At 37.8% G+C, this 24,391-nt stretch overlaps 1 protein-coding gene across 1 annotated transcript; it reads left to right on the forward strand.

The window, feature by feature from the left end:
• On the forward strand, positions 1-23,367 carry LOC128542752 (proprotein convertase subtilisin/kexin type 5). Its single transcript, XM_053512734.1, has 16 exons — positions 1-267; positions 3,408-3,611; positions 5,289-5,357; positions 5,542-5,584; positions 7,075-7,220; positions 7,712-7,906; positions 8,954-9,040; positions 9,207-9,405; positions 9,808-10,031; positions 10,309-10,551; positions 13,403-13,648; positions 14,464-14,662; positions 17,356-17,561; positions 19,681-19,781; positions 20,596-20,767; positions 21,623-23,367. Exons 1-16 carry the CDS (start codon positions 21-23, stop codon positions 22,021-22,023), a joined length of 2,982 nt encoding a protein of 993 aa, XP_053368709.1. The 5' UTR covers positions 1-20; the 3' UTR covers positions 22,024-23,367.
• The last annotated feature ends 1,024 nt before the right edge of the window (positions 23,368-24,391 follow it).

The raw sequence follows: 24,391 nt of genomic DNA on the forward strand, positions 1-24,391 counted from the left end.
CAGCGCCGCGCCGAGCCGGTATGAGGTTCCGGGATTTCTGCACTGTGGAAATGCGTTTCAGGGCTCCGCAAAAGATGAGGATAGTGTCCACACACGTGGTATTATTGTTCTTACTGTGTTGCCTTTTTATTTTCGGAGAAGCCGAGGTGTCGACCGTGTCGTGTCCGAGCGGACAGTTCGCGTTTAGAAGCCGCTGCGTCCTGTGTCATCCCACCTGCGCCGAGTGCGAGGGCCACGAGCTCTTCCAGTGTACGGCGTGTGGAGCGGGTAAGACATCAGCGATGTTTCTCATGAACATGTCTTTTAGGGAAGAGTAAAGCAGGTGTTACCCCTGCAAACTTCATAGAGTTGGGCACAATGCAAAAATCTCTGCCGAACTCCTCTGCGCATGCGCTCGAGACTTCTGATTTGTTTGTTTTTGTTTGTTTGTTTGTTTTATCTAAAGCGTACTAATTGTCTTTCCACGATGCAGTATTATTATTATTATTATTATTATTATTATTATAAGTTTCCTCATTGTCATAAACAACTGACCATAGTTGCTTTAAAATAGTTTATTTTTAATTATAGGTGCATCTTTGCAGGCTCCTCTGTAGCAGGAGGATGTTTGGTGTTATTTCTTACTTACACACTTAGACTTTCCAGAAGGACTATTTTAATTCCACATGCCACAGATCAGTATTAAGATTGTGAGTAAAGTTCGCCCACTTGTATTTTTAGCTGTTGATGAATGGGGGTTGTTGCCTCTCAGACTTGGAGGGAAATCACTATTGTATATATTCACAGGCGAAACAATGAGACTGAGCCCTTCCCTTTTCTGTTGTTGTTGTTAGTCTTTAGTACTAATAGGTCCGAATTTATCATTGTGTCGGTGCTTGTTCTAATGTACAGTGGAATGCAGGTGTTAAATTAGTCGGAATTTCCCATTTCTTTCCTTCTTATCTTTAAAGAAATATCTTTTACCACCATTATTGTCCTTGTCTCAGTCCATTGCATATGTAATAGACTGAGACAAGGACTGTTTGGTTATGATAAACAGGAATTTAACACCTTTCCTTCAACTGGGAAAAGCCAGGATTCAAAATTCACTCATAATGGCAGTCTAGGGGCAAAATGCATTCACCGTCCACTTTAATAGGAACGCCTGTACAGCTGCATATTCATGTAATCATCCAATTTTACAGTACTGCAGCAATGCAATGCTTAAATATCTTGCAGATACAGGCGAAGCAGCTTCAGATAATGTTCACATCAAACATCATAATGGGGAAACTGATTTCAGTAACTTTGACTGTGTGGTTGGTGGTGTCAGATCGGCTGTTATAAGTATTTTATAAACTGCTGATCTGGGAATTTCACACAGTTGTATCTAAATTCAAAAAGAATGGTGCGAAAAAACATCAATCTTGTCCTTAAAGAGGACAAGATTGATTCAAACTTTTTTGGAATATTTAGCAACTCAATCACTTTTTACAACTGTGGTATGCAGAAAAGCATCTTAGCATGCACAAAGCATCAAACCAAGATGTAGATGAGCTACAAGGGCAGAAGAAAACATTGGGTTTCACTCAATATTTGGCAAAGACTAATCCAGAGTGGAGAGTTCTTTTTAGACCTGTTCAGTTGTGGTTAGCCTGTATAATAAGGTCTTGCTGCTTTTTTATTGCATTTTATTATAAGCTAACAAGATAACCTCATTAATGTACAGTTTTACAGGTTCTTCTGATAAAGTGTAACATTTATGTGGGTGTTAGTATGAAACAGAAATGATTGAATACATTTTAATGTGCCTACACTGTTATCTTATACTTGATTTTAACAACTTCTTTGCATGATTGGACAGTCAGAAAAATGATTACTGTCAAAAGGACTCCATGACAAATACCTGTTAGCAAGAAAGCGCTTTACACTTGATTGCAAAAATATACAACTCTCTCATCACTGAATAAATAACCAGTGCAATAGTTATATTTTAGGTTGAGCAAGCTTGAAGTATTCCTTTAACGGTCCAGTTAATAGTAAACAGAGGACTATTGTAAGAGGCAGAGCCTTCAGGGTATCTGATACTTTAGTATGTGCTGCTGCTCAGAGCACCTGCCTTCATCTTTTTTTCTTTCTTGTAGAAGCCTACAAGAAAAAAATGAATAACTAACTGTAGATAAGATATTTAAGACTCATTCTGTGACACAGCGTACTGGAATTTTAAAGTCATATTTGCTTATGGTTACCAAGGAGTAACAGTTACCACACCAAGCACCTTGAACAAATAAACAGAACACATAAAAAAAAGACTTTTAATATATAGAAAGACCATACATTTCTCAATTGTTTTTTTCTGCAGTTTTTATCAGTATCTTAAAAAACAACAGACAAATCAAATCATATAAAATGAATAGTATTTCAGTTCTGCTTTTTACTGTATAAAGTTTATTTGACTGCGACATTAATCAGAGAAGCACATGAACAACTAAAAGTAAAGTTTCCTAAATTGTTAATTCCAGTGTGATATAATAAAATGGAAAGAAACGCAAAAAAACGTGGTTTCACAGCGGTTGCAGATAATGGTGGTCATTTTGTTCCTTCAAGATCTTTAGCCTGTCAGTAACACTCGAAAAATCTGAAAGCTCCAGTGTATCTGGCACAACAGTTTGTGAGCATGACCATAAATAACCACCAGGACATTCAGAACTGTGTTTCTTCTTATTCTTAAGAAGCCTTAAAGAACTGCCAGAATTGCAGTCCTGCTTCAAAATGACTGCATAGCTTTAAGGCTTTCTCAGATACCCCAGGATGCATTCATGGCAGGTGGCCATACATTAAGACTGCTAGACAAAAACCACACAGCCAATGGCATTCACTCTTGATTGCCCTTGTTTACTTATCTTCCAGTCCTGGCACAGTTTGCCAGGCAGAGCACCCCCACTGTTGCTATTTAAAGAAAACTTTATGACTGACACAGACAGATGACAACATTGTACTTTAAAAAATCAAGCTCCTTATTTATTAATGCCAGTTTTATGATTTCCTTCTGACTGTGTGTTTAGTATTCAGTGGTGACTAATGACAGTTTCCGAGCTAAATAAAATATCGTAGGTGTTTGTGTGCTTATTTCATTCAGTGAATTGGCAATCTTTGTCACTTGCCTATGGCATTTCTTCTTACAACATTTAAACCTATGTGAAGCCAGGTTTTAGCATATATTTCACAGAAATTGGGGGGATAAAGGCACTACAAAAGAAGGCTTAGGGTGTGAGAAGACACTGCCCTTTAGCTCCATGTCTTATTTTAACTCTTGTAAGAAAATCTGCTACTGTTCTCACACTGGTGTAGGTCATGTTTTGACAGCAGCTTTGCATCACTGAGTAGGCAAATATTAAACATTAACTGGATGTGAATGACATTCCCAGATGAGGATGGAAGGGAGCGCTTCCTGTACCAGGGCCACTGCAGAGCCCACTGCCCGCGGGAGTTCTACCCTGACCGAGAGCAGTACACCTGCCTGCCCTGCATTACCAACTGTGACATCTGTGTGGATGGCAACATCTGTGCGAAGTGCAGAGACGGATATAAAGTTCAGAGTGGGCTCTGTCTTCCAGTGCCCTGTGGTGTTGGTAAGAGATTGCATTGCTTATATGTTTGCGTCACGAACGTGGAGCAAGAACTGCTGAGTTGAGTAGGGGGTAAAATGGGCCAGATTGGTTGGAGGTTGAAGCTGATTATACTGTACACATCCTTGTGTGTACCTTGGTGGTCTTAAAAGTGACCCATCCCGCTGATTATTTACGTGGAACTGCCTGCCTTGAAATAAGAGAATTTTCCACATCAGATTTTTCAATCAGAGTCACAATTTCAATCAGAAATTGAAAAAAAAAAAATCTGATTGAACAATCTGATGTGGAAAATTCTTCTATTTTAATGAAAAAATTTAACAAGGCAGGCAGTTCCAGATAATTTATTTATTTTTTTTTTATTAATTGGAAATTGTGGCATTTTCACAGTAGGGCCATCTAGTAATGTGCAATTTTAACAATTTAGCTGTAAGACTACACTTTCTAAAATGGAAATATTTTCTATGTAGAATAATACAGGGGACCTGATGCACTTTCAAATAATAAGTTTGTAAAGGATACTGATTTTATCTGAATTGTCGAATATGTGTTAACTACAGTGAGGTCAATAAGTATTTGATCAAGTTCTCTTACTTAGAAATTATAGAGGGGTCTACAATTTTTAGCATAGGTGCATTTCCACTGTGAGAGACAGAATCTAAAAAGAAAAATCCGAAAAATCACATTGTATAATTTTTTTAACAATAAATTTCTGTATTACTGTGTCAAATAAGTATTTGATCACTTGCTTATCAGACAGATTTCTGCCCCTCAAAGACCTGTTATTTTGCTTTTAAATAGTCCAGCTACACTCTGCTCATGATTCTAAATTAGTAGCACCTGTTTGAGGTCGTTAGCTGTCATAAAGACACCTGTGCACCCCACAACCAGCCAAAGTCTAAGTAGATACATGGGGTATCAATGATGCTAAGAATGGTAAAGAATCAGCCCAGAACTACACGGGAGAAGCTGGTCAATGCTGCGAAGAGAGCTGGGACCATCGTTTCCAAGGCTACTATCAGTAATACACTAATACGTCATGGTTAAAAATCTTGTCCAGGCCCATTTGAAGTTTGCCAGAGGAGTCATGGGAGAAAGTCCTGTGGTCAGATGAGACGAAAGTAAAACTTTTTAGTCTTAACTCCAGTAATACCATACCTACAGTAAAGCATGGGGCTGGAAGCATCATGCTCTGGGGGTGTTTTTCTGCACAGGGGACAGGACGACTGCACTGTATTAAGGAAAGGATGGAGACTGGTTCTTCCAACATGACAATGACCCAAAGCACACAGCCAGGAAAACCAAGAAGTGGCTCTGTAAGAAGCATATGGACTATTTAAAAGCAAAATAAAAGGTCTTTGAGGGTCAGAAATCTGTCTGATAAGCAAGTGATCAAATACTTATTTGACACAGTAATACACAAATAAATTGTTAAAAAAATCATACAATGTGATTTCCGGATTTTTCCTTTTAGATTTTGTCTCTCACAGTGGAAATGCACCTATGCTAAAAATTGTAGACCCCTCCATGATTTCTAAGTAAGAGAACTTATTTGACCTCACTGTATATATAACTACAGCATATACATTTCAATAAGTCTAAACTAAGTGTTTAAATAATTAATACTTCTTATACAAGTATTGCATTCTTTATTTTACAATCTCTACTATTGTATTACAGGTCAGGTCCAGGATCCAGGCTCAGGAGAATGTATTGATTGTGAGCCTGGGTGCAAGTCCTGCTCTCCTGGTAAATCTGACAATCCTCAGTCTCACTGAGGTTATCTACTGTAGCTCTACTTATTAAACCAGCGCTATTTTGTTTCTGTACTAGTAATGATTTAGTTCCTTCTCTGCAGATATCTGTAATGTGATATAATTATGGACTTTTGTAAATGTTTGCTTCTCAGTAATGAATTTGTTTCCTACATCAGGTGACCCAGAGTCCTGTAACAGCTGCACAGATGGCTACTTACTGTGAGTTGATGATTCATTACTTGTATGAAGATATGAAGCCTGTTGCTGTCTAGATGTTTGTGTATTTTTACTGTTCTCTGCTGTATGGAATAAAGCAACCACGCTGCATAAGCAAGCGAACAAATCACAGATTGTAAGATTCTGCGTGGTGTTATGGCCTTTTTCTTTCATCTGCATCAGGTTTCCAATGGCACATAGTCAAGCCTGGTTACCCGAGATCAACATGCCTCTTTGTTAAGCTTTTGCCTCACTCTTTACCTGCCCATTCTCTCTGATTCTCTCATTACAACCTTTTTACTTTTTAGATCTGCCTGCCTATTTTTTATTTTCTATTTAGTTGAAAGTCACTGTGTAATGAAGAACAAACATTCCTCATGCTTGTCTTGTGCTTGCTCTGTTGCTGTGGAAGCTTAGTCAACACAGTTGGTTTGGTTAAAGGTGAAGAAAACCACATTCACATCAAAAACCAGAAGAAACCACATTTTTTGGCCACAAAATGTCATGCACTGATTCTTTTAATATCCTTTCTGACAAATCAGTGCTTCATTTAAGAAACTTGAACGTGCAAAAAAATGTTATTCATCCAAGGAGCAGATGAGTATTTGCACCAAGAGATTCGTCCCTCTGGTGCGTCTGTCCAGTGGAGAGCAAAATAGATGGATGTGCTGGCTGCTCTTACTCGACTAATTCCAATAACACGGCAACACAGCAGGAGGTGCCAAGCAGTGCTGGAGTCTTTGCCCATGGTGAAGTGAAAAGAGCAGACATTACATCACGCTTGAGGCTCTCCCTTCACTCGAGTCTAACCGAAATGCGAAACCATCTTTAACATTTTCTCGTATGTTAGGTCACTGAATTGTGATTGTGCGTGGATTCATTGTTTTCTTTCATGTAACCTCTAGCCTGTTCAGCAACACAATAGCCAGTAGAATTTCAGTGAGTCGAAGGAGTCATTCTTTTAGTAGGCCACATGTACTGTACTTCCCTGCTTATGATCATGAGACTATGTAAGAGGCAAACACTGAGCTTTGAAGTGTAGTGAAGTTGGTGTGCTGTAGCTCAGTACAGTAGGTGTGAGTGTGCTCTCCTGTATGTGGGAGGACTGTATGTGTTCTCTGGTTACTGTTCACCCAGTTCAACAGGCTGCCTTAGGCATCTCTTTGTGCTGCTCAGCCTGGGAGAGGAGGGCTGGCCATTTACCCTTTAAAATAAAAATCATCTTTCTGCTTACTGTTACAGAGAACATTTAACTTGCTTAACATTGTGAAAGACGTATAATGTCTGCTAAACTCCTTATAGTCAGACTTATTTATTTATTTATTTATTTTTCTCTTAAAAAATTTTATTCAGGATATGAGTATAAACTATTAAATACCAACAGTGAATCTAATGGGTAATGTCTGTTATACAGTTCAGCTTCATAAAGATTTAAAATTCGATTATTGTAAAGTTTGAAGAACAAAGGTTTGTTGTCTCATCTCTGTGTGCAGGTACAGGAATCGGTGTCGCCAGCACTGCCCCCAGAGGAGCTTCGAGGAGCCAAGTAGGGGTGTGTGTTCCAGCTGCCCAGAGATCTGCTTAGACTGCAGGAGTGAGACACTCTGTCTGACCTGCCAGCCAGGCCACTTCCTCCACAGTGCGTATAGCATCAGTCTGAGTGATTTTACCTACAGTAGTTCCCTTCCATCCATTACAGATGTCTGCAACTTCCTACATGCTCTGTATTTTTTTTAACAATGTTTTGATTGAATCCTGCATCATGTGTGTGATTTCCCTAGCCAGCAGGCATGTTTATAAGTGTGTATGTGAAAGTGTGCACAAGTGCGGTGGGGTCATGATATTCATTTGACTTGGAAATCCACACCTACGATTGGATGCAAACGAGCAAAATGCAAAGTGTGGAATCATAGTTTAGTGCTGTGGAAATATTGTAATGCTATGTCAAAAAAAGAAATTAATCCACGAGAATTGGGATTTTATACATCAATGGGAACATGCAGTCATGCATTAACATAAAATAGAGAAAATATAAATGAAAGACCATTATCTTTGAATGTGTGGTCTCTTTGTAGTATTGCTTTTTACCATGATCAGTATTTGGATGTGTTTCCTTTTCTTTGCTTTTAGATGGTGTGTGTGTGAATGAGTGTCCCCAGGACACATTTGGAGATACCAGAGGATGGCGCTGTCAGGCCTGTCATGCCTCATGTCTAACCTGTCATGGCCCAGGACCTAGAGATTGTGACAGATGCAAAAGCAGGACTCGGCCCATATACGGGACGTGTCCTGTCTTCAGCTGTTTTGAAGGCCAGTACTTTGATAGTAAGTGTGATAAGAGCACTTATCATACAAAAATACTAGTTTTTACTCTCAGCATATAATATGACTGATAAATAATATGGAGTCATTGTATTCTTTAAAAGCTTGCCCTGTTAATCAGGTATTACATTTTATCCAACCGAAAAAGGAAATTAAATACAGTATTTGTACATTTATTAGGTGGAAATGACATACACTAAAGAAATTGCTGTTCTAAAATTGTCAAAAAAAGAAATTAAGGTTAAGGTTAAGGTTAACTAGGTTAGTTTTTCAGTTCTTTTGAAAAGACTGCCAGAGCAGATAAAATCAAATGGTATTCTGTAGAGATATGTGAGCATGGTACAGTAAGCCTCATCAATAATTAGCACCTGACTTTTGGCGAAAAAAAAAAAAAAAAATTTTATTTCCATATAGTGCAAGTCTGACCTCTGCTGGACATCCTTTAATGTTTCATTCCATATTTTAGTTGATGTTAGGAGGACTTTTCCTGCAGTCCATCTCAGACTTATTTTATCACTTATCTTCTATACCGCTTTATCCTGTATTCAGGGTCGCGGGGACCTGGAGCCTATCCCAGGAGGACTTAGGGCACGAGGCAGGGTACAGAGTACCCTGGACAGAGTGCCAGTTAATTGCAGGGCACACACACATACTGTACACACACTCACACACCCATTCACACACTACGGGCAATTTGGGAATGCCAATTAGCCTAACCTGCATATCTTTAGACTGTGAGAGGAAACTGGAGTACCCAGATGAAACCCACCAAACACAGGTAGAACATGCAAACTCCATGCACACAAAGACGGGAATCAAGCCTGGTTGGGCCCTGAAGGTGCAAGGCGACAGTGCTAACCACAACACCACCGTGCTGCTTTCCATCTCAGATATTGGTGTTGATTTTTTTAACCGAGTCATTTTTCACATATTTAAAAATGACAGCCGTTAGATCAACATTAGAATTTTGGTATCACTGAAACACAAAAGTAAAAAATACCATATTGAAGCATGAAGAGTTGGTAATGTATGATTTTTTTATGTCTGAAGGTGGCACTAGTGACTGCCATTACTGCGATGTGGCCTGCAGGACATGCTATGGTCCAACAGCGCAAAACTGCAACACCTGTGCTACAGGTAATGGAGACAAGGTTCACTTTTTAATTCCTGTATGGTTTGGTAAACAGGCTATAGCTGCATTTTATATTGACTAAATTTGAATGTGTGATTTGCTAATTTATGTTGTCTGTAATGATCTACTGTATTTTTTAATTCCTCTCCGTGTCTCTCCGTCTCTGTGTAGGGTACCTGCTGGATCAGCAGGAGGCAGTGTGTGTACAGCACTGTCCATCAGGGTTCTATGGGAACAGCTCCAGTCAGCAATGTGAGAGGTGCTCGCCTAACTGTGAGACATGTGAAAGCAGAGATGAGTGTTTGAGCTGTCAGAGGGGCTCTTATCAGCTCTTTCTCTTCCAGGGCAGCTGCTGGTCAGAGTGTCCAAAGTGAGTAATTAACAGCTTCTTAATTTAGCTGTATGTCACTTTTAACCAATGACATACAGTAGAGCCTACTTTTTAGGAAAATATTGAAGTTATATGAATTGAAGCAGTGTTTAACAGTCTGTCGTATCAGCAATCCGGTGTCGTCATTGCTGACAGGATGAGTAATAATTGCAAAGGGGATTTTTAACACGGCTCGAGATGGGTGAACAAATGTTACATTCATTATCTAATCCACCTGGAAATAGGAAGCTAAATTTAAATTACCTGAAACTCTATTCATAGTGTCCAATACACAAGAAAGTATAGATAAACTAATATAATAATTATTATTATATTATATTATAATTATAATAATTAATTTAATGGCATGTGAGTTCTTTTTATGGGTGTGTGTTTGCACAGTGGTTTTTTTGAGACAGAAGAAGGGACGTGTGAGCCTTGTGATGACATCTGTTCGACCTGTGATGGGAGCAGAACTCAGTGTCTTACATGTAGAGATGGTCTTTTCCTGGAAAACGGCATGTGCAGAGATAACTGCTCAGTGAGGACCTATGCTGCTGAGGATGGCACATGCAGACGCTGCGGCCCTCACTGTGACACCTGCACTGACAGCAGCGCATGCACCAGTGAGTGCACACACATGCAACTGCAGCAGATTGAGATCTATTTATTCCAAACATTACTGATTTCTCCATATGAATACAATACAGCAAAATAAATTTAGAATCTGTGTTATGAACTAAAATGTTCTTGTGAATGGTAATTGGATCAAACTTGTGAGGGAACAATCAATACATTTATGGACACAAAAGTGATGTCTCTATTTATCTTTGTGTTCGACTTATTGGTGTTCAGGCCACCTCTTCTCATGTACGGTATATGCTTTGTGGATGTGTTTTGCAGGATGCACTTTTCTTTACCTACTTTTAAATGGCATGTGTAAAGCCAGCTGTCCAGAGGGTTATTTTGAAGACTTGGACCAGGGTGTGTGTGTACAGTGCCATGAATCCTGTGCTACATGTTCTGGGCCTCTCTCAGATGATTGTGAGAGCTGCTCCTCTCGGGCTCCGAAGCTCTATGAAGGCACATGTTCAGAGGAATGCCCTGCTGGCACCTACTACCAAACTGAAAGCATGGAATGTCAGGGTAAATATATTTTTCCACATTAGGTTAGGCCATCTTACAATGATCAGTCATAACATTAAAACCACCCGCCTAATAGTGTGTAGGTCCCCCTTTTGCCTCAAAACAGCTCTGACACTTTGAAAGGTGTGCTTCGGTATCTGGCACCAAGACACTAGCAGCAGATCCTTTAAGTCCTAATTCCAAGGTTGAGCCTCCAGTGATTAGACATCCAAGTAGGGGTGGGCGATATACCGGTAGACACAATTAACCGTTAGAAATTTTTCAACCAATAGAGATTTTGGTCTATCGTCTTAATCGCGGTTGAGATTAAGATTAAAATTATATTTTACCCCGCTGGGAAGCACACGTACAAACCAGGCGTGGCATGGCATAAACAATATTAAACAGTCCTGACATTTTAAATAAATTGTCGTCAAACACTGCAGTTTCCATAAAGGAAAAATAAACATAGTGAATTTAATAAAGTTCAACTTTATAGTGTCTGCCAATATCGTTATAGCCTAAGTATGAAAAATAACAGCTTCCACTTTGTGCACTTTAAACTACAGCGGGGAATTGTGGGTAAACTGTAATCTGTTGGTCCGCGCTGCACGATCCACGCGAACAAACCAGATAATCTCTGCGCTATCCAGATAGTCGCGCTGCGCTGTTTACTCGGCTTTGCAGATATTTGGCTTAATTGGGTGCCACGGTTTCATCCCACTTTTGATGTGTTTGGCTTCACATACACTTCAACAATGGAAGAAGACGGTTCAGCAGGAGTAAGTTTGCTTACATGTGACGAAACCAACAACGAGGAGATTGTAAAGGTGCATCGTCTGTGGTGTGGAATTGGTTTGGGTATAAGAAAAGTGATACGAATGAGACGAACGTGATTTGCAAGGTATGCAAGTGCACTGTTTTAGCAAGCGGTGGAAACACGTCAAACCTTTTCTATCATCTGAAATCTAAGTCCAAACAAATATGGCCAAAGAAAAAAAATGTGGCAAACCTCAGCAATTCACAGTTTAAATTAAATTAATGTAAAACAGTTTCTTTGTGTTTGAATTTTTATTTATGCATTTTCAGATACAAATTGCTATATTGTGATATATATCGTTATCGAGGTAGAAAATTGCTTCTACCATGATAGAAGATTTTGGTTATATCGTCCACCCCTACATCCAAGTCATAGATCAGGGTTTCTCAAAGTCCTAGGCTAGTGCACTAGGGTGTATAATCTCTTGACCCACACACTAAGTAGTGTCCTCAATCAGGGGTTGGAGAGAGATTTGAGATTGTTATGTCTATTATCACTTTCTTGCCAATTAGACAGTTTGGTTATTAACTAGGGATGCACCGAAATTTCGGCCGCCGAAAATTTTCGGCCGAAATAGCATTATCGGTTTCGGCCGAAACGTAAGAAAGCGCCGAAAATAAAAGCCGAAATTGTCGCCACGCCTCTCCCATCCACCCGTCTCGTTTCGCGCTGTCATTACGCATCAAACACGGAGTATGTCGGCGGTTTGGAAGCACTTGGAAGCAAGTTTTGTTATTGTTAAACAGCCTTATTACTGTTATTTATAATCAATAAAAGTTTGATTGCTTAATTAATTTTTAGTTTTTTTTATACAAACAAAAAGAAAATATTTTAAACATGTTTTTTAATGAAGCCATTTTCGGTTTCGGTATCGGTTTTCGGCCAAGTGCATCCAAAAATTTCGGTTTCGTTTTCGGCCCAGAATTTTCATTTCGGTGCATCCCTATTATTAACTGTTGTCTAATACCCAATATAACTTGTACTAGTCTTGTCAAACAAACATACATCCTTAATGCATCTGTAAAGAAAGTGTTTAGATGACTACAAATGTTGGAATGTGTTGAACCATACTTGAGTTAACAGCTATACATAGGCGACTTAATACATTGCAGTGCTTTTCTCTGCTGTCAACAACCAATACAAAATAAATCAACATAATTAACATGAAAAATAAGACATATGATATTGTATATGATATTGCAGAATATAGGACTATCCTAATTTTTAAAATACACAATACAGCTGAAATCACTTATTTTGAAACTTAAAGGTCATGACTCATGCTTGACTGAGGGTACAATATGTACGGGGTGTCCCACTGATTCTAAACTAGCTGAGTATGATTGGGCAGTGAAGTGCTACCTATAGATCTGAAAGTGCTTTTTCCCCACAGTGCTAGTGAGTACAAAATTAAATGTGCCTTAAATGTTATACAAAGTGTAAATGGTCTATTAAAGCAGACAAGTGATTTTAGGTAGGCCTAATTGTGATGGATAGACAACTGGGTCAAAGTATCTCCAAAATAGTAAGTCTTATGGGGCATTCCTGGTATGCAGTGGTCAGTACCTAACAAAACTGGTGCGTCCAAGGAAGTGAGTGGAAGAGGAGGGAGCAATGGAAGAAGGTGGCCTGATCTGATGATAGACCTTTATATATAAATACTTCCTCCAAATTTCGCAGACCATAATCTGATCGAACATCTGTGAGACATGCTCTACAGCAAGTCAAATCCATGTGGGCTCAAACTTAAAACTTGCAGGACAATATCTGCTGATAATGCCTTGATGGTGCTGATTAGTGTATAAAATCATGGAAAATGTGTTACAATTTACCCTCAACAATATTTGAACTTTAACTGATTAAGTCATTAAGGTATAGAAAGATGTAAATTATAATGCTTTGTGATATGTTGTGCATTTCAGAGTTCAGAATGATATATTTCTGAAGAGATAATTGTACATTAATAGATGGTTAAAACATGTCAACAGTGTGTTTCAAATTTGCATATTTAGCAGGAATCATTTTGAAGTATTAACCAAACTGTGTTTTTAGAATGCCACCAGACATGTGCATTGTGTATGGGCCCAGAGCCCACCCAGTGCACCCAGTGTGTAAAAGGTCTAGCCCTAGACCCCAACACCATGATGTGTGGTGTGACTGGAGACTCAGACTGCCCACCCAGAACATTCCTCCATTCCAACCAATTTACATGCCAGGCATGCCATCGTTACTGCCAGTCCTGTGAGGGCCCCAGTCCTACAGATTGCCAGACCTGTTCCCTGCCCCGATATCTCCATAGTGAGAATACATTAATTTCACTCAGTAACAATATATATTGTATATACAGGTAAACCTTGAATTGCGAGCATAATTTGTTCCAGAAGCATGCTTGTAATCCAAAGCACTCCAGTGATTTGTTGTTGAACCCAAAAATATTAATATTCAGCGGAAATGCATCGTTGCATTGCCATGAAACAGATTGATCTTCTGTACTGTTACAACTGTTTTAATAGAATTACATTTTTAATTCACAGGGGGCATTGTTACAGTACAGTTACTAAAGAACAGTGAGTACACTTCGACACAAAAAAAAAAAAATGCTTTATGTGCACACACCTGGTCACAATATTATAGTAAACAGTACACACGCACAGGTGTTGACTATACAAGTGATGCATGCACACTGAGACCAAGTATGAGAGACAGTTACAGTACAATCCCACAGTGCTAGAGAAAGAAATACCATTGGCTTAGTCGTGATCACGTGGTGCTCAGCAGAAAAAGTGTATACGTATGATGCCGTACATACTTATTACACAGTACTTGTATTGTAAAACCTTGCTCCTTTATCAAGTTAAAATTATTTAAAAAAAAAAAAAACACTTGCAAAACTTTCGCAGACCAAATCACTTGCAATCCAAGGTTTCACTGTACTGTATATTGCATGTTTGTGCTATTGTGTGATTATGATTTTACGCCACTGTATTTACTTGTTATGAATATGAAATCAAATGACCTTTTTTAGTATAAAGGTCTCCAAAAAAAGTCTCTTTTATCAATAATACTTTACCTATTTATCTACAAGATATATTAGGTATGTTGTGTCTTCACAGACAGCTCTTGCATGACTGAGTGTCCAATTGGCACATACAGTGCCCATGAGGAAGCTGATGGCATTGAACTGGGATTCTGTATGCCATGTGATCATGTGTGTGCCATGTGCTCTGGAGCATCTCCTAAAGATTGTCTGAGCTGCTCCCCTGGTTACTTGCACTTGCTCTCACATCTGTGTGTCCGCCACTGTCCCACAGGGTAATGCTCACTCCACACAACATACTTCTTCAGTTCACTTAACACTCGCTAAACATATAAGGCTCAATATTTTACAGCACACTTATTTAAAAGTGTTTAAAACTAATTAGACTTCTAATCTGTGACATTGTTTGCTGTGTGTTGCAAGAAAAAATTACGGGCGATGTGGTGTCAAGACGTTTCTTAAAAACCTTTTCCTTTTATAAGTCAGCATGATCCTGCTGAGGCTAGTGTCAACTAATGACCAGTTTATAACAGGTGTTCTATTGTATTAATTTTACTGGGCAAACATCATTTCTCTTTTGTGTTTTAAAAGCTTTTGTGTTTCAGGTCATGTCATGCCAGTAGCCATTGTAATCAAAGAGTAAGCTTGGATAAATATTGGTGTGCCACTCAGCAGGTATACAGCCTTGTTAGTTTTTAACATCCGTGTAACATTGTGACGCACTTGGATGACTGAATGTAGGCGAGTTTCTTACAAGAATTCTTAAAAAAAAAAAAAGAAATGCCACATATTAAGGCACATATTAATTCTGCTAAGCTTCCCTTTTTATACTGTATGTAGAACTAAGTTGCCTGCAATCTTTATTTTAAATATTTATAGCAGTGGTGAACAACAATTTTTTGTCTATTAGCTTTTATGGGTATGTTATCAGTTTAGTAAAGGCAAATCGAAACTTCTTTAATAACAAAAGACACCGCAATGAAAAAAACTTATTTACACTCACTGTCTGGTTTAATAGGAACACCTGTTCACCTGTCAATTTACTGTATGCAGTTATACACTTAGTCAATTATGCAACAGCAGGACAATGGATGAAAGCATGCAGGTAAAAGACAAGACCTTCAGTTAACATTTACATAAATCATCAGAAATTTTTACACGAGCTGTCTTTACGCAGAATAGTAGCGAGTAGTCATTTTGTGGGTAGAAATAAAAGAGATCAGAAAAAAGTGTCTAGATTATGTTTGAGCTGCCAGGAAGGATATAATAACTTAAACAATTACTCTAGTGAATAGAAAAGCATCCCAGTATGCACAAAAGAATGAATGTTGAGGTAAATGAGCTACAACAGCAGAAGAACATATTAGGTTCCACTCCTCTCAGCCAGGAACAGGAATTCGAGGCTATTATTTGTATCGACGTATTGAAACCGGGACATTGGAGATTAAAAATATAGATACAGGTTTTGTTTTCCAGACTTTAACTGTTAAAGTAACAGCTAGAAATAACACTCATCATTCTGATGTTTTGAATTTTGACTTGCATTGGATCAATGTGAACACGAACTAAAGCTCTTGAATTTTTGGCACATGGTTGATTGATTTGATACTAACATGAACCCCAGAGTGACTCTTTTGCTTATTGGTAAATAAGCTGATGATCCCCTTTCTACTGTTCATTGAGTTCTGCCTAATTAGTAATATGAAAGCAATGTAATTAAGGAAACACTTACTCAGAAATTTGCTCTATTTCCTGATATACTTTAGAGTAGTCAATGTGCAGCTTGTGAACCAGTATAGATTTACTGTCCTCTAAAAATAACTTAACCTGACTTGTTTAAATAACTGGCAATGAAAATGAGTACATTTCAAGTGAACATGTCAAACCTGTGTCCAAAGTGTAAATGTTTTGTTTGAGCACCATTGTTATCTAGCACGGCCTTATTCCTTCTTGGCATGGAATTCTCCAGAGCTGCACATGTTGTGCTGGGATTCTCTTAATGATATTACAGAGCTGCTGGATGTTCGACACTTACCGTAGAGCTTAGCTGAAATTTTGATGGGTGTACTCACTTTTATGAATCGGTGTGTGCGTATATGTGTGTGTATATTGTGTGTGTGTGTGTGTGTGTGTGTGTATACAGTACAGTGTATATACAGTACTGTGCAAAAGTCTTGGGCACCATATTATATGCTCTATCAATTTTGTTATATAAGTTTAGCATGTCTGCATAATAATGTACAAAATCAATCAGTATTTCTATATATAATTTAAAAATGAATAAATAAATAACATTAAAGAAGAACATAAGCATGACTGTAAAGAAAATATATAGTACAACACAGACCAGTTTTCAGATGGAAACGAAAAAAACTAATGTATGATCCTGTGATTTGCATTAAAATAGAAAGGAGCGAGTGTGACAAAGTTACCAGAAATATTCTCATATTCTCCAGCAAGCTCAGTAAAACCTAACAACTGTTTTACTTATAGTACTGTGCAAAAGTACAAAAATCCACATTTTACACATACAAAAATATGGCATAAGCAGAAGATTCTTTTGAAATCATTTATGTATAAAAGAAACTTCTATAAAGAGCAATAAAGTTTAATAAAGTGTAATAAAATAAACAGTCAATATTTGGAATAAAAACTCATGACTTAAAACAGCTGTTAGGTTTTACTGAGCTTGCTGGCTGGAGAATATGACTTCGTCTGGTAACTTTGTCATAATTATGAAGACATGGCATGATATAACAAAATTGGTTTAGAATATAATATAGTGCCTAAGACTTTTGCACAGTACTGTGTGTGTGTGTGTATATATATATATATATACAGTATATATATATATATATATTTTTTTTTTTATTTTTTTTTAACTAAACTTAAAAATCTGTTTAGAAATGACTGCCAGAAATTTAAACGTGGTAGACCTACAGTAATACTACTTATCGCTGCTTTCCAGGTATTACAGTACAGGTCAAAGGTGTGAGAAATGTCACGTGTCCTGTGAGATGTGCTCAGGCCCGGGACCGGATGCCTGCGCAGTGTGTGTGCCACCTCTACTGGAGGTTCAAGGAACTCGAGTGTGTGTGGATAGCTGCCCTTCCCGTTTCTACCAAAGCACACATACTTGCTTGCAGTGTCACACTAGCTGCAAGACCTGCACAGGTACAAGTTTCAGGCAGCTTATTAAGACTGCAGATAATTTAAAGATCCTGTAAGCATACAGACCTGAATCCTGGTTTAGTAATATTTTAACATTCTCTTTGAGAAGGATCAGTATAAGCGTCCTCATGACTCAAGCAGGGTATGAACCCATTTTTATACAGTGGATATTGCGTATTGATAAACTGTGAATAATAAAAGTGAAAGAGTGGTAACAAAACTTATCTACTATCTATGTTGCTATAGTAACATATTATAACTCCTCTCTAACAAGCTTTGTCTGGTAGGTTTCTCATACCTGTTTGTACTGTAGTAGCATACAGAGGATCTGTTTTAATAGAGACTATAAACCTTTTCTGCGGTTTAATAAATGTAAGTTAAATGATGGTAGTATGTGTACAGAGAGTACAACTGCTGTGCTGAGACTAGTCCAATAACAAGTGATGACGCTTTAGTGGTCGTCATAGATCGGTTTCTTTTGGGTGATGGGGAGAATAAAAGGCAAATGAAAAACAGTGCAGTCAGTAAATACACTCAGTAACCATTTTAATAGGAACATCTGTACATCTGCATATTCATGTCAATCTTCTATCATGTCAGCAGCACTAGGTATAACATCATGCAGATACTGTACGAGGTCAAAAGCTTCGGATAATGTTCACATCTAACTTCAGACTTAAGGAAAATGTAATCTTACTGAGAGGGTGTGGATTTGTGGTGTGTGTGGGTGTGTACATTTTTATTTGTGCACAAATAATCGTGCTTCCTTTCAGCTACTGTAAACAAATATTAACTGCTGGTAAACTTTAAGAATTTTCTTCATTGTTCCCAACAGTCATCAGACTTGACATGGTTGTTGATTCCAGATGTGCTTTTTTGGCCACAGAGCTGGCACTCGGTGGATAATTTATGTTTGTTGATTTGTTTTTCATACCGTTCTGAGTAAACTGTAAAGATTGTTGTGTGTAAACACCTCAAGACATGAGCAGTTTGTAGAATGCTAAAGCCATGTCATGGTCGCTAAGATTACACGTTTCCCCCCTTTCTGTGTTTAACCTGTACATTGTTGCTTGACAGATGACACCAAGGCATGAATGAGTGAGTTTACAGGTTAAAGGTTGTACATACAAATTGCTCCTTTCTAAAACACCTGCCACTTAGTGTACTATAATTACATTCGTGATTTTTTAGGGGGGGGTTTCCTTTCAAATGTTTCAATAGCATGTGGTTGTGAAATACAACATATAAAATCAACAAATTTTATTGTGGTGAGTTAATGTCCAGATTCACTCGAGGGAAACCAACTATACTTGTTCTAATGTAAAATCTGAGTACTTTTTACTATATGTGTGCGTCTCATTTAAAGCTTATGTGCCTTCGGACTTTTCATGATGCAATAGATAAATTAATTAATTAATAATTTAAAAAATTTAATAATAATAATAATAATAATAATAATAATGTAAGAAATCTGAAATTAAATTCTGTCATTTAGAAAATTGACATTGATTTATTTTGTTAGTGTTTTAGACAATTTTAGTTAAAACATTTTACACACCTTTCACGATTTTTTATTTCACAATCTACGGTATAAAAAACAATGCTAAAGGCATCTTAAATATACAGTTATCTCCTTTGAACAGTTAATATTGAGATGTGGCTTATGACCTGTAAATCCTTTATAACTGCTCTAATCTGAGATGTTGTTAATTGGTGATTTCTGAGGCTGGTAACTCTAAATGAACTTCTCCTCTGTAGCAGAGGTGATTTTTGGTCTTGCTTACCTTTGATGGGCTTCATGAGAGAGAGTTTAATTATCGTGCTTGATGGGTTTTGCAAATGCACTTGACAATACTGTTCTTGCAAAAACTATTCCAGAACAGCTGACATTCGTGTCTTAAAATAACAACTTACCTAATGCTGTATGTCTTTTTTATAATTTAGAAATCATCAGTATAGTTCTAGAATGTCGAAAATCTATCGCTGAATTACAAGGTGTGTCTGTTTTTTACTGGTAATGTGGTTTAACATTACAGTTACTGCCCCTCATACGTAGTTATAAAATTTCTTATCTAATCATATGGTACAGTTTATCTTCTTGTGAATGTATGTGTGTTTTCAGATAACACACCTCGGAGCTGTTTGACTTGTGACTGGGGCAGTATCTTACAGGAAGGAGTGTGTTATCCTCGCTGTGAAGAAGGCTGCTTTTACTCACAAAATGTGCGTACAGTGTGGGTGTGTGTTTTAATGCTTGCTGCTGTTTAGTAATATTGCTAGCAGTATAAAATGGTACTATGTTTGTAGCCATGTTTAAACAAATGCAATTCACATCAGTAATGGCTTTATGATAGCAGTGTAATCTTTTGTAAGAAATTCAGGCAAACAAAGCAACACCTACTGTACAGTACTTCTAGAGCTTGTGATTTATTTAATTTGTGTTTATTAGGCAAATAAAATGTCATTGTGACGGGAGCGATTAGGACATTAATGGCACTTTGACTCTTTATCCTCATAATAAACTTTTTTTGAAAAAGCTGAAATGATCCACAATAGCACAACATTGGCACATACTAGGGGAAATACCTGCTCAAAGTGTTAACATACAGCTGTTTTGAAAAAAGGTTAGATGAAAAAAAAAAACCAAAAATCTGCATTTTAAACGGGACTTGATGATGCATCCTCAAGGATGGTGGTTTGAGTGGATTGTTGATTTGCATTTGTTGTTAGGGTGCTAATAATCATGAGTTGACTGTATACACAAGCTATGTCAAAACTATTAATAGACTAAACAAAGGTGACCTTAACAGTAAGCAAATGCAAGCAGAAGAGTGACAGATGGAACTGAGGGGGAAAAACAGAGACAAACAGGAAGAGAACATATTTTGTCATGTTGCAGCATGGCATGTACATGTCATGTGTGGTTATTGCAGAATTCATATAAATATATAAAGTATAAAGTATGTTTGGTGAAATATTATAGTGTATCTTCATTTTATGAAGCAGTCGAACTTTGTCTGTGAACTTTATTTAACAGGAGGCATGTGAGGCCTGTGATCAATCCTGTAAGCACTGCTCTGGGCCTGGACCAGAGAGCTGTGTGACATGCCACACAGGTTTTGGACTGCATGCTGTAAGCCGGCACTGTGTGCGTTGCTGCCAGTCTGACGAACCAGCCAAGAACTGCTGCCTTTGTCACTCTTCTTCAGGTCTGCTCTCAGTCTAACTCTCTAACAAGAATTGTATATTTGTGACAAGGCTGTGTTTACACATTGAATATCATTAAATAATTGTTAATAAGTTTACTCTAGTTTATTTCAAACATTACAGTTTTTACAGTTAATTTCTGTTTTTCTTACATTGCGGTTTGGTTCATCATGTTTTTAACATGCATGTCTTAAATGGAACATTGTATTCAGCCATGCAGGAAAAAACCTGATCACACTGCTGCCAGAATCTGCCAAAAGCCACCCTGCAAAAAATATGTACAGTACTTTGTCTCATGTCGTGATACTGGTCTATCTGGTCTATTAATATTTGCCTTCTTATCTGAACTTACCCACCACATTTTGAAAGCACAAAAAGTTATTACTTATTTATTGGTAGTATATATACACACACATCAAATTATCTACTAACAACTTTAGAGATAAGGATGAAATTAAATTGTATATGTCCAATCATTATTTCTTCCCCTTTTGTCTGCAGTGTCACCCTGCCTTTATTTTCTGGGTTTCATTTCTGACACACACCATTTCACCATGATCGTTTACAGTATTCAGATATTTCTACTGTATTTTGTCTATATATATATTTAGGCTATTGGTAGAAACTCTTATCCAGAGCGACTTTTTTATCTCATTATACATCTGAGCAGTTTAGGGTTAAGGGCCCAACAGGGACAACTTGGTGGTCATGGGATTTAAACCTGGGACCTTCTGAACTGTAGTCCAATGCCTTAACCACTGAGCTAACCCTGACCTATATAATGAATGTCATAGTTTATCACAGTTTAATTTTAACATATTATGTTGGGTTTAATTCTTAAGATGCTATTTTCACAGCTTTGTGTTTGGAGCCTCCAGTGTCGCCAAATAACCAGGCTGAGGACGATGACGTGAATCTGAGGTCTCGGATATATCAGCACACGTCTGCTGCCCTGCCTGCTGCTTTGATCTTGGCTGTAGTCCTTGCTTTGATCATATTTGCAGTGGCACAGGCCCGTGCCAAGAAGAAGTTATGCTGGAGGCAGAGTTATGAGAGGCTGAGTGGGACTGCGGGTGCCAGGCCTAATTCACGCCCCATGCCCCATGGAGTTCCCGAGCCTGAGGACAGCGGGGATGATGCAGATGTTGTATACACGAGTCGAGACGGATCCATCTATCGGCGTTATGGATTCATGCATAAGCCTGAGGATGAGGAGGTGGATGAAACCAATGAGTGCACACTGCTTAACCGAGCATAAAGATTACCTGGGAAGGTAATTCACAGGATTGGCAGTTAGTTGGTGTCAAATGTAATATTGTAATTGTTTGATTTTTATATGAAAAAGGAGGTAAGCATGCAACATATACTGATTAGATACAACATTAAAACTACGCTTTGTAGGTTTTTGGTTCCCCTTTTGACAAAAAAGCAGCTCTGACCCCTTACAGCAAATCTGTACAAAATGTGTGCTGTGGTGTCTGGCATCAAGACATTAGCAAAAATGGGGCCTCCATTAATCAAACTTGTTTGTCTAGCACATTCCATGGATGCTCGATTTGATGGAAATCTGAGGAATCTGGAGAATGGATCGACAACCTTTAACTATTAGCATGCTAAACCCCATAAGTGGTGAGCTTTGAAGAACTAGGTGTTCTGATACCTTTTTTATTGAGGCCAGCACTGACTTTTTTGCAGTCTGCACTACAATAGCTTTTCTGTCGGATGGGACCAGACGGCGTGGCCTTTGGTCCGCACAGGCATCAAGGATCCTTGGGTGTGCCTGATCCTGTTACCAGTTTACTGGTATATAATTAATAATCAATGTTATTCAGATAGTGTGTTATTCCGTGGTGTTAATGTTGTGGCTGATCGGTGTATGTTCTTTTTATTGTAAAATATGTTTTTTTGTAAGCAACTTCTATATTGTACCTTTTTTGTATGTACAATTAAGTGGTTAATTAAAAACGTTTGTAGGGTACAAAAACTCAATTGTTTATCTAAACCTCCTTTCTCTAGAAAATTATTTGCAGAATTGAATTTAATGAACAAACTGAAAAAATATATTTGGACAATCAGCAACACACTTTTCCTTCGAACAACCATTCTGTCTTACATGGAAAAACAAATATCAGGTTTATCAAGGTTTCCATCTGTCAATATCAGGTTTATCAAGGTTTCCATCTGGTAAATATAGCAATACAGTTTTAGTCTAAAGTTTACTTACACTTTGGGTAAAGTCATCAAAGCTGAGTTTTAACCATTCCACAGAAATCATGTTGAGCTATAGTTTTGCCAAGCCAGTAAGGACATCTACTTAATGCATGAAACCAAGAATTTTTTTAAACAATTGTTTAAAGGTAGATTATTTCACTTACAGTATAATTCTACAAATACTGATAACTCTATCACAATTCTAATGGGTGTATGTTCTCTCATTGTAAAATATTTTATTATGTAAACAACAACCATATTGTGCCTTTTACCTCTTTGTATGTGAAAATGAGTGGTTTTAATAACCTTTGAAGAGTATAAAAACTTAATTGTATAAATACCAAGCTGCCAGTAAAATTCTAAACCTATTTCAAGGAAGTCCAAAACTGAATTTTAATGAACAAACCAGGACGTCCATCAACACACCTTAATGTGTTTTCTTCCAGCAACTGTTCTGACCTATTTGAAAAACAAATATCAGGTTCATCTGATATAGTTAATCAAACTATAGTTTTGCCAGTAAGGACATCTTCTTCATGCATGAAACTTCCAACAATTGTTTACAAGTAGATTATTTCACTTATAATTTACTGGATCACAATTCTAATGGGTAAGAATTGCCTCTTTGTTTGACATTGTGGGAAAATCAAAAGAAATCTGCCAATACCTCAGAAAAATTGCCTTGTATTCACAAGTCTGCATTATCCTTGGGAGCACTTTTCAAATTCCCGACGGTACAATATTCATCTGTACCAACAATACTACACAAGTATAAACACCAAGTTCAAATCAATCCCAGAACAATAGCAGAGGACCTTTAAATACACTGGAGGAACTGGGTACAAAGGTGTATTCATCCACAATAAACGAGATTAATATCGATATAACCTGAAAGTCTTCTTGGCAAGGAAGAAGCCATTGCCTTGAAATTGCCAAAAAAGCCAGACTACAGTTTGCAGCTTCACATGGGGACAAGGATTTTACTTTTTAAAGAAATGTTCTCTAGACTGATGAAATAAAAATGTAACTGTTTTATGCATTACACAAAATAGGTGGCATCATGAGGAAGGAAGATTATATGGATATATTGAAGCATCGTCTCATGATGAAGACATCCGTCAGGAAGTTACAGTGAAAGCTTGGTTGGAAATGGGTCTTCGAAATAGACAATGACCCCAAGCATACTACCAACATTGTGGCAAAATGGCTTAAGTTTAATAAAGATGAGATATTAGTGGCCCTGATCTGAATCCATTAGAAGATTTTTGGGCAGAACTGAAAAAGTATGTGTGTGTGTTTGTGTGTGTGAGAGAGCAAGCCTACAAGCTTGAGTCTGCAGTAAAATTCCAGCAATTGTAAGAAGCTTTTGGAAGGCGACCTGAAATGTTTGACCCACGTTAAACAATTAAAAGGCA

This window comes from Clarias gariepinus, chromosome 2, assembly GCF_024256425.1.
Source record: "Clarias gariepinus isolate MV-2021 ecotype Netherlands chromosome 2, CGAR_prim_01v2, whole genome shotgun sequence".
In the NCBI taxonomy this organism is placed as follows: domain Eukaryota; kingdom Metazoa; phylum Chordata; class Actinopteri; order Siluriformes; family Clariidae; genus Clarias; species Clarias gariepinus.

Bases quoted from the DNA above. Each gene is read 5' to 3' on its own strand.
- LOC128542752 (XM_053512734.1), top strand. From the start codon at position 21: ATGAGGTTCCGGGATTTCTGCACTGTGGAAATGCGTTTCAGGGCTCCG. The intron at 5,358-5,541 runs GTAAATCTGACA...TTCCTACATCAG, and splicing joins GTGCAAGTCCTGCTCTCCTG to GTGACCCAGAGTCCTGTAAC. The intron at 5,585-7,074 runs GTGAGTTGATGA...CTCTGTGTGCAG, and splicing joins TGCACAGATGGCTACTTACT to GTACAGGAATCGGTGTCGCC.